Here is a 10,618-nt window from a genome sequence, read left to right as displayed (position 1 = left end):
ACACATATATTTACATATATATACTTATATTTATAAGAAGAGTAAAGACAGGAGAGTCTTTTTCATTGTCCAGTTTCAGGTTCACAGCAAATAACTGAAAATTGAAATGATTGAAAATGACCATGACCTAAATATGACACACCTTAATCTTCAAACTGTTATCATTACTTCTCACTAATTTGGAGAGGTCCTGAACAGTGGACTTGCCTGATGCAATATATCTTCTGATCTCCTGACTGCTTGTACCAATAATATTGACTTGTAGGATAGAGAATATACTTACAATCCTGATTCCTACAGTGCCAGACCCAACGAAACACCAATGACCACACACAGAATCAGTGAAATGACAACTCAGCACACACACTGCAAGTGAGAAGACTCAAGAACACTTAGTGGTTATTCTTGCTGTTGTTAAGTGCCATCAAGTCAACTCTGATTCTTGGTGATCCTATGAACAACAGATCTGAACCATGCCCTATCTTGCACCATCTTCACAGTCATTATCAAACCATTGTGGTAATTACTACATCAATCCACTGCATTGAGGACCTTCCTCTTTGCTCCTGGTCTACCTCTGCCAGCAGGTCTCTCTCTAAGAACTGGTTCCTCCTGAAATATTGCTCAATGTAAGTGAGATGACGTTTCAGCAGCCTTGCGTCTAAGGAGCACTGCATTTGCATTTAAAAAAAAATCCCACAGATTTTTTCGTTCTTTTCACAGTCCACAGTGTATTCTCTTGGCAACACCACAATTCAAAGCATTAATTTTTCTTCCTTCATTCATTCATAGCGAAAAACATGAATCGCTTATTGCAGAAGATCAAAGACTACATCCTTCAAAATTACTTCTGTCTCAACATCAAGAAAACAAAAATACTCACCACACAACCAATAGGCAACACAATGCTAGGTGGGGAAAAGATTGAAGTTGTCAACAATATCATTTTACTTGGATCCACAGTCAACACCCAAGGTAATTGGTTTTTGTTGTTTTTATGTGCTGTCGAGTCCACTACAAGTCAGAGCAATCCTATGCACAATAGCTCTGAACTCTGTTCTATTCTGAGCCAGTCTCACTGTCTCTGACATTCCTACCCTCATTACCCCAATCCATCTGATCTGGGGTTTTCTCCAAAGATAACCTTCTCCAATGTCTGGTCTCTTCTGGCTACATGTTCAAAGTGTGTGAGAAGGAGTTTCAGAATCCGTGCCTCCAAGAGCAGCTTGATTTCATCCTCTCCAGGGCATACCTGTGAGTTCTCTTGACAGTCCATCATATATGTTCAATACTCTTCTCCAGCATCACAACTCAAAGGCATCCATTTTTTTTTTTTCTGACATCCTTGGTTATTGTCCAGCTCTTTCATGTAGAGCAAATAATTGTGAAATCCATGGCCTGGATCAGGGGCACCTTAATCAACATACTGAAATCCTTGCTCTTCAGCACTTTGCAGAGGACTCTGACAGCAGAATTTTCTAAAGCAATTAGTCTTTCGATTTCCAGGCTGCTGGTATCGAAAGTGTTGATTGTGGAACTGACCAAGATGAAATTGCTGAAAATCATAAACTCTTTTCCATCTGTCATGATGAGACTCTTTGTTTTCTTGATTTTTAGATTCAGTACATATTGTAGAGTACAGTCTTTGATCCTCTACAGAAAATGCATCAGGTCCTCTCCAGGTTCAGCAAGTAAGGTTTCATCATCTGCAAAACGCAGATTGTTGATGAGTCTTCCTTCAATTGTGATGCCATATTTCTCCACATAAAGTCCAGCCTCCCAAATCATGTGTTCTTCACACAGATTGATAAGGTATGAAATAAGCCACATCCCTGATGCACTTCTTTTCTGATTTTAAAGCATGCAGTGTTTTCTTGCTCTGATCTGATGATTGCTTCCTGGTCCAACTATAAGTTTTGCCTGAGCACAATCAGGTGTTCTAGGATTCCCATTCTTCTCAAGGTTAGCCACAATTGGTTGTAATCCATGCAGTTAAATCCCTTTACACAGACAATGAAATACAAATTCCTGTGGTATTCTCTGCTTTCAGCTAATATCCGTATAACATTGCCTAAAGTCCCTAGTGGCATGACTTCTTCTAAACCTAGCTAATATTTCTTAATAGTTCTCTGTTGATGTACTGGTCTAGTCACTTCTGAATAATCTTTGGCAGGATTTTGCTTGCATGTGATATCAGTGATATCGTTTGATAATTTCCACACTCTTCAGACCACCTTTTTTTAAAAAAAAATTACTATAAATATGAATGTCTTCCTGTCAGTTGGCCATGTGATTGTCCTCCAGATTGCCAGGCTCAGACTGGGGAGCACTTTGAGGCCTACATCTGTTGAAATATATCAATTGGTATTCCATCAATTTCTGGGCCTTGTTTTTTGCTTATTCCTTCAGAGCAGCTTCAACTTCCTCTTCATCACCATTGTCTCTTGGTCATATGTTTCATGAAATTTTTCTGTGATAGTCAATTAGTTTTGTACAGTGACTCTGTGTACCCTTCACATCTTCTTTTGATGCTTCCTGGATTATTCAACATTCTTCCTATAGCATCATTAGGTATGGCAACTCATGGCTTGAATTTGTTCTTTAGTTCCTTCAGCTTAACAAATGATGAATGAGTTCGACCATTTTCATTTTCTAACTCTAGTTCTTTGCACATTTCATGAACTGCTTTGCTTTGTCCTCCTGAGCTGCTCTTTGAAATCTTCGGTTCAACTCTTTAAAATTCCTGATTCCTTCTGAATATCCCCTGGAGTGTCAATTATGGGTCAATTCTGACTCAAGGGTACACAACAACAAGCCATGGTAGTAGCAATTAAGAAATTATAAAATGCCAGAGAGCTCTGGTGGCCTAATGGCAAGAAGCTGCTCTGCAGTATGAAAGGCAGGCGGTTTGAATCCACCAGATGCTTTGCTGAAGTAAGAGGTTAAATGTCCTCCTGTGCCAGTTGGACTCAACAGCATACAACAAGAAAAAAAATATTGAAAGATGAGTTGCACTGGAAAATTTGCTATTAGTGACTTATTTATCCAAAGTTCTAAAGATCAAGATTGTCAGTGTGCAGACTGAGTCTGCTTGATCCAAGCCTTGGCATTTTCTTTTCTTTTTAAAAACAAAAAATTTAATTGAAATTTTAATTAAAGTTCATAAAGACTTGGGATTTTCATTCATTCACTGATGCACTTTTTCCTCCCTACCCACCCCGCCCTCCAGTAGGTTTTTATACTTGAAAAGTAAAAAAAAAAAAAAATCTTTCATTATTTTATAATCCCCTACCCCCCAGTCTACATCATCATGCAGCTCTCATTCTTGACTCCTGCTATGAAAATAATACCTAAACATATATTCTTTTCAAACAGCTCTCTCCTCATCTGTTTCATTTGAATATATATTATTTATCCCCTCTTTTCTTAGTTTCCCCAAATCCCTGTGTCAGTCCTGCTTTACAAGAGTGGCATTATGCAGTATTTGTTCCTTTGTGACTGAGATTTTTCACTGAGCATAAGGTCCTCCAAAGATTTTTCACTGAGCATAACGTCCCCATTTTGTATAATGGTTCATGAGTTCCTTATTTTTCAACGCAACATAGTATTCCATTGTGTGAATATACCACAGGTTCTCTATCCATTCGTTTGTTGATGGGTACTTAGGTTGTTTCCAACCCAAGTTTGCTATTGTGAACAAAGAAGCAAAAAACATGGTGTGCATATATCTGCTTGGGTGACAATTCTGGTTTCTTTTGGGTGTATTTCCAATAGTGGAGCTGCTAGATCAAATGATATTTCTATTTCCAACTTATTGAGAAAACATCAAAGTGCGCTTATGTGAACCTATACCTAGAGGAGGAGGCAGTTGTGTGAACAGAGGAGGGGAACACTGAATGGTTTAAAATTAGGGGAGTGCACCAGGGTTGTATTCTCTCTTCAAGCTCCACTCTACTAGAGGCTCATATAATCTTATGGGAGCTCAATACTAAATCTCTTTTTGAAATATATCCTTGGATCCGGGAGCACAGCATCCAGTCACCTGAGCACCAGTCTCTGCAAATCTGTCCTGTTTCACCTGTGGTCAAGTGAGTCAGTCCTCTGATCGATATGAGTCTCTGTAAGACCGTCTAATGAACAATCAAACCCAAGGGACATAGAGAAGTCAGAGAACTGAATGAAGGAGGGATTGTTAATGTTTGAAATCATGGAGGTATACAGAGGATCAAACATCTTAGCAGGATGAATTATGAATACAGTTGGTGTCAAAAGCCAGGTTTGTGGCGATGGCTCCAGATTCATACAAGTGTGGGGGTTTGTAGAAATTATAAATTAGGACATTGGGAAATTAAAATGGTAATTTTGCTGTTACTAAAATGGAGAGGGGGAGAACTTATTTGCTTTTGGTTTTAGGCCAAGGATAAGAACTGAGAACATATGCATATGAATGAGATGTTAAAGGTGGAGAATGAAGTTAAAATTGGGAATTTCTTTAAAAGTTTATGTGTTTTTGTATTTTTTTTTAGTTGTTATTGTTGTTGATTGCAATCAGTGGACTACAATTCCTAATGACCCAGTGAACAAACAGCCAAAAGCCTTTCTATAACTATCATCATTTATGAAAACTCACTGAGTTTCCAGAGGCATGTTATTTAGGAAGAGGATGCCACCAACTTTATGAATATTGCTATTTCTGTTTCTTCCATAGAGTAATGTTAAAATAAATTGAAAAATGATCAAGGTTTTTGTTGTTATAATGTTAAATATTTATAAAATATTTAAGTTTTTATTGATTTAATGTTAATATGTCTGATGTCATGAATACTAAATATTAGAGATCTCGAAAGACTGTAATCCTCTATTTAGCAAGTAGTTGACTGAATATACTAAGAGGAAAATCCATCCTGGAGACATGCTTGTTGAAAGCAGAAGAATTAGAGGGAATGGGACCTAGGGGAATATTAAGGCCCACCCCATACTTTGAGGAAATGTACATTTAAATGGACTTTGATTGAAGAGATTTACATTTGGAAGAAAGGCAAGCAGGAAGAAGAGACAGCTGGAACTTCTGAAAGTGATCTGTTTGTGTACTGTTCTAGCCATTTTTGAATGATTTACAGCGGTAATTTGTTTGCATATGATATTTGTTAGGCCATGGGGATAAGGAATCATAAGGATGTGACAGCTTCACCCACCTGACTGGACCATAAACTACAATAGAGTTGTCCCTCCCTACTCTTCCATCTCCCTGAAAAGCCTGCTATAAAAACCTGCCCAAATACACCCGAAGTGTGATTTCCTTGGCGTTCCTTTCCAGACCAAGGAATCTCACCTGGGAGCTCCCTTAATAAAGCTCTCTTTAAGCTTTCTTTCTTACTCTCCAGTCTCCTTCTTGAGTCCACAGCCTTATAGCTGGTATGAAGATCTACCAATATTACTAATGCTGTTGTTTGATAATTTCCATATTGAATTGAATCACATTTTTTGGGAATAGACACAGGTGTGAAGGTCGTTTAGTCAGTTGGCCAGGCACTGTCTTCCAGTTTTTCTGGAAGAAACTGGTTGGAACATCCATAAGTTCATCTGTGAGTAGAAATATGTCAATTGAGATCCTATCAATTCCTGAGGTCTTATTTTTTTGACAATGTCTTCAGTCCATCTTGAACTTCTTTTGAACTATTGAAACTTGAGGCTTGAATTTATCAGTTCTTTCAGTTCAAGAAGTGCTGACTGAAACTTTCTTTTTTATTTCCCTATTCTATGTTTCTGCATGTTGTTGTCGCTGTAATGTGCTGTTGAGTCATTTACAGCTCATAGTGACCCTATGCACAATAGCCCTGAAATTTACTCTATTCTGTGTCAAGCTTTACTGTATCTGACACACCTACCCTCATGACCGCAGTCACTAAATCAATGCATCTCATCAATGGTCTTCCTCTCTTTTTCTGTCCCTCCACCCTTCCCAGCACAATGTCCATCTCCAAAGACTGGTCCCTTCTTGCAACACACCCAAAGTATGTCAGAAGAACCCTCATAATCCTTGTTTTCAAGGAGCAGCCTGTTTTCACCTGCTCTCCTGGCAGTCCATGATATAGTCAACATTTTTCTCCAGCACCATAGCTCAAAGGCATCAATTCTCTTTCTATTATACCTATTCATCGTCCAGTTGTCTGACTCATAACAAGCAATTGTGAAGACCAAGACCTGAATCAGGAGCACCTTGGTCTCCAGAATGATGTTGTTGCTCTTCTGCACTCTGGAGAGGTCTCTACTAGCCAACTTTCTCAATGCAATTCATCTCCTGATTTCCTGGATGCTAGTACCAAGAGTGTTGATTGTGGAGCCAAGCAAACTAAAGTTAACAATTTCAATCTCTCCATAATCTATCATAATGCTTCCAGTTTTTCTGCATATTGTATTAGAATAGTTCTCTTCGTCTTCTTGACCTACCTTTTAAAATGTTCTGTTCAGTTTGTCTTTTACTTCAACATCTATCTCTTCCTTTCGTTTTGGCTTCTCGATGTTATAGTCAAATTTTAAGAGTCTCTTCCAATATTCAATTTGGTGTTTTATTTGCCCTCTCTTTGTAGTAATAGAGATGAGCAAATTAGAAATTGGCTGTCTAAAATGTGGGGATTAAAGAACGAGGTATGAAGTTGCTGACTTACATACTCACAATTATAGTTATTGAACACTGTAAGTACTAAATTAATTCTTCAAATATGAAGGATAATGGCTAGCAAAGCCAGCAGGTGGGTAGTCTGAGATGTTAAGGGTTTACTGTTCAAAATGGCATTCCCAGCCATGGAGTTGGACTTTGTTTTTGGATGAGCGGGAATTTGAGGGTAAATAGTATTCGCCTATGCACCAGGAGACTGGTTAGTCTTGTCATTTAATTGACCTGATCCAGCAACAGAATTTGAGAATCTCACCACTACCAAAAAAGAAACAAGAGAAATAATATGCCCTTTGGGGCTAGAGATACTTGTGCCAGCTAGACCCACAACAGCAGAAACAGCTGTGGCCACGGTAGATAACCAGAGACAGGACATGAGCTAGAGCTGACATTACACCTACTACCCCATGGAACCCGAGCAAAGAGCCCAAGTTTGTTGGAGGACTGGGGTGGGGCTTGGGAGCCATAATAATTGGCAAGACAAAGAGCCCAAAGCCACCAGGCTGAGGTGCATGTGAACACATGGGAAGTTGTCTTCTCTGAGTCATTGTATTTGTTACCAACATGAACTAAAACCTTTGACTTCCCTAATATGATTCTGTGTGTACTGTGAGCTATTGTGATGGATTTCAGACCCAGTAAAGCTGTAATATTGGGATTGGAATGTAGAAAGAGGTGAAGGAATATGAGGAACATGTGTGACGTCACAGAAATTGGTTTGTATTGTGGGTGCTGTTGACAGGGACAGTTCTTCAATGTGGAGTTAGTAGATGTTGGACATGTTGTAAGGTGGGACCAGTCCTTAGAGAGGGACATCATGCTTGGGAGGGTGGAGGGACCATGCAGGAGAAGAAGACCCTCTAGGAGGTGGACGGATTCAGTGACTGGGGTAATCAGGATGGGTGTGTTGGAGACAGTGTAATTGGCACAGGACAGGGCAGGGTTTAGGTGTGTTGTATATAGGGTCACTAAGAGTCGGAAGTGACTCAATGGCACATGAAAACAAAAAAACCCACACTTGTAAGATATAGCCATCTCTGTGTGGCCCTTGGTGTTTTACACATCCACAAAAGACCATTTCTGTGACCCAATAATGAAGGTGTATGATTGATAGGAAAATGCATACACATTTGGAGGGATGCTTGTGATCATGTAGAAAGAACAATTGTACTAGATACAGAGCAGGCAAGTCTCAAATGCTCTTATCTTTATGCCCTATTCCTTGATAGGAATTACAGATATTTTACAGATAGATGTAATTTTCTATTACCTGCTGAGAAAGCCATGAAGTAATCACTCTTCTTAAAGTTGCCACTTTTATCCAGAAAGTGGCCAGGGTCAAATGTGTTTGCATTGGGGAATTCTTTTTCGCTGTGAAGCACAGAAGTCAGTGAAGTTAATATGGTCGTACCCTGCAATAAACAGACACAAATAAAGTGAGTGACCCTGGGGCTTGTTCTTTGTTTTAATTTTTTAATAAATTGTTGAATATGATAGTTATTTGTATATAGTAAATTTTCTTCTTTTTGCTAAGATTGCCTTATTCAATGTATGTGTAATAAGAATAGTTTAAACAAGGATGTTCTGAGTACTATGGAAAAGAAATGAAAACTCATTTCAGACATTGAAAAATGATTCTGTGGTGTTCTCCTTCACTACCTAGCCAGTCTTACACTGAGCTTAGCAATCAGGCCACAGGGAAAGCATAGTGTCTTCTCAGGAAGTTTCAGAGTAGGCTTCTTGGCTTCAGCATGCATGTGAATTCCTCCCTTTCCTTGTGGACCTGTTGCACTTGACTGACTTAATTTTTCTCCAACTTTTTAGTGCGATATTAGAATTTGTTTGGAAATACAAAAACCTAAGCTCATCTAAAAGAAGCATAAAGAAAAACAGTAAATTTTGAAGACTTAACATTGCTATATGTCAAGACTTGTTCTAAATCTTTAGAGTTCTAAATTGGAAAGAACAGAAAATTAATCAAGCTGCACTTACTATTCAATGTCCTTTTGATTTCTCTGACCCTATTCTAGTAGAAGACTGACACAATACTATGTATATACTGAGCTCTAGTTTAGAAAAATAGGTTACCTTGGGAATGCGGTAATTTCTGAAGTTAACATCACGAGTCACTGAATGAAGCAGGCTGGTAGGGAGGAGGTCAATGTATCTCTGGATCTCATGCACCACAGCATCTGTATAAGGCATATTGGCCCTATCTTGCATGCAGGGGTCTCGGTGACTGCCAATCACTTGGTGAATCTCTTTCTGGACTTTATCTAGTAAGTCATAAGTAAGAACTGATGAAAATGTGAAAATTATTAATTTTTTTTGTCATTTTAACAAAATTACATGAAGCAGGAGAAAGATAGACAATCCCCTCCCAAGTGATTTATAGCCTTGGAAATCAGGAGTCAGTTTTGACTCAAAAGTAATGCATTTTTAACTTTTGAATTATAGGGAAACCAGAGATAATCTATCACTTTCCTAGTTTTCTTGATATCCTCACTCATTCCGTTTTCATAAACCCTGTCTATTGTGAATTGCTTATTTTGTAGGCCTAGTGTCATGCAGTTGGAAGCAGGAGTGGCATTCACTTCTTAAACAACATGCATCAAGAACTTATATAAACTTTGAGAAACAATGATAGTTATAGAAAAACTTCAGAACTTTTGTTCATATAGTTACTATGAGTCGTGCTAAACTTGACAGCCATGAACAACAACAACAACGGCGTCAAGTATAAGGTCATTACAAAGGCAGAGGAAAAAGAAAAGACCAAAATGGATGTCAGAAGAGACTCTGAATATTGCACAAGAGTGCCAAGAAGCCAAAGCAAATGAAAGAAATCAAGAAGTCAAGGAGCTGAATACAAGAATTCAAAGGGCAGATCAGGAAGACAAAGCAAAGCATTCTAGTGCAATGTGCAAGGCACTAGAGACTGAAACTCAAAAGGGATGAATTTGTTTGGCATTTCTTAAGCTGAAGGATCTAAATTTGTTCATTCTACTCAAGAGTTGTAGTTTTCAGGATGCTATGGGCAGAATATTGAATGATCCAAGAAGTGTTAAAAGAAGATGGAAGGAGCTTTCGGGCGGTGCCTCTGCACTCAATTCTGTGGTGAACTCAAGTTGCTGGTGAACTTCAGAGCTGCTGCTTGGAAGACATTCTTTCTCAAGTAAAGCTATATAGAAGAATTTTTTGGATAGTGAACTAGTAGAACTGAAAAACCAGTTGTCTACTGCAAGAACACCAGGAAAGCCAGCTACAGACGATAATTCTAGAATCCTGAAATTGGGGAACTAAGAAGAACCTCACATAATTGCAAAGAAGGAGCTGTCAGGTTCAAACATGAAAAAAACTCAACATACTCTGAATGAAGCATACCAGCAGTTCACCCCTCTGATTATCCCAGAGTCAGGAATCCAGAAGTTATTTGACGGTGTGAAGTATTTCCAACAATATATAGCTTGGAAATTACAAAAGCTGAAGGATAGTTTAGAAACCACAAATCAAACACAGTAAACAAAATTATTACTACCGTATGGAGAGAGTACAACCAGCACACACCAAGAAGAGCTTTCCACAATGCTGAGGGAGCTGCAGTCAAGTTCAAACATTATGAAAGGACAAAACAAGCCTTCTTGTAGAAAAGCAGACCAGATTGCCCATCCAGTGACTCTCTGATGGGAAGCCAAAAGAAATACATTGATACAGAGTTAAGTGAAATGAAACATGAGAATGAAAACCACATACCAAAACCTATTATATGATAAAACCAGTCTTCAACCCCATTTATAGAAATAAACATTGTAAAAAAGGATCAGAACCACTGAACTGAAGACCATTAGGGGAAAATAGATATAAATTTAGGAGCCCTGATCTACAGCATAGGGAGTTTTGGTGGCTTAAGTGCTAAGGAGTTGTGTTGCCAAATTGGGCTCT

At 38.6% G+C, this 10,618-nt stretch overlaps 1 protein-coding gene across 1 annotated transcript in view; it reads right to left on the bottom strand.

Moving 5' to 3' along the window:
• Positions 1-10,618, bottom strand: part of LOC102859204 (cytochrome P450 2C5-like) — a 53,532-nt gene that overhangs the window by 12,421 nt on the left and 30,493 nt on the right. The window contains exons 6-7 of the mRNA XM_006880213.1: positions 8,765-8,973; positions 7,947-8,088 (exon numbers count right to left, since the gene is read on the bottom strand). Of these exons, the coding sequence (XP_006880275.1) occupies positions 7,947-8,088; positions 8,765-8,973 (351 nt within the window). The remainder of the gene's footprint in view (positions 1-7,946; positions 8,089-8,764; positions 8,974-10,618) is intronic.

This window comes from Elephantulus edwardii, unplaced genomic scaffold, assembly GCF_000299155.1.
Source record: "Elephantulus edwardii isolate Elephantulus edwardi_28Jun2011 unplaced genomic scaffold, EleEdw1.0 scaffold00006, whole genome shotgun sequence".
Lineage (NCBI taxonomy): Eukaryota > Metazoa > Chordata > Mammalia > Macroscelidea > Macroscelididae > Elephantulus > Elephantulus edwardii.
Note: the sequence above shows the minus strand (reverse complement) of the source record. Positions and strands in the feature narration are given on the sequence as shown.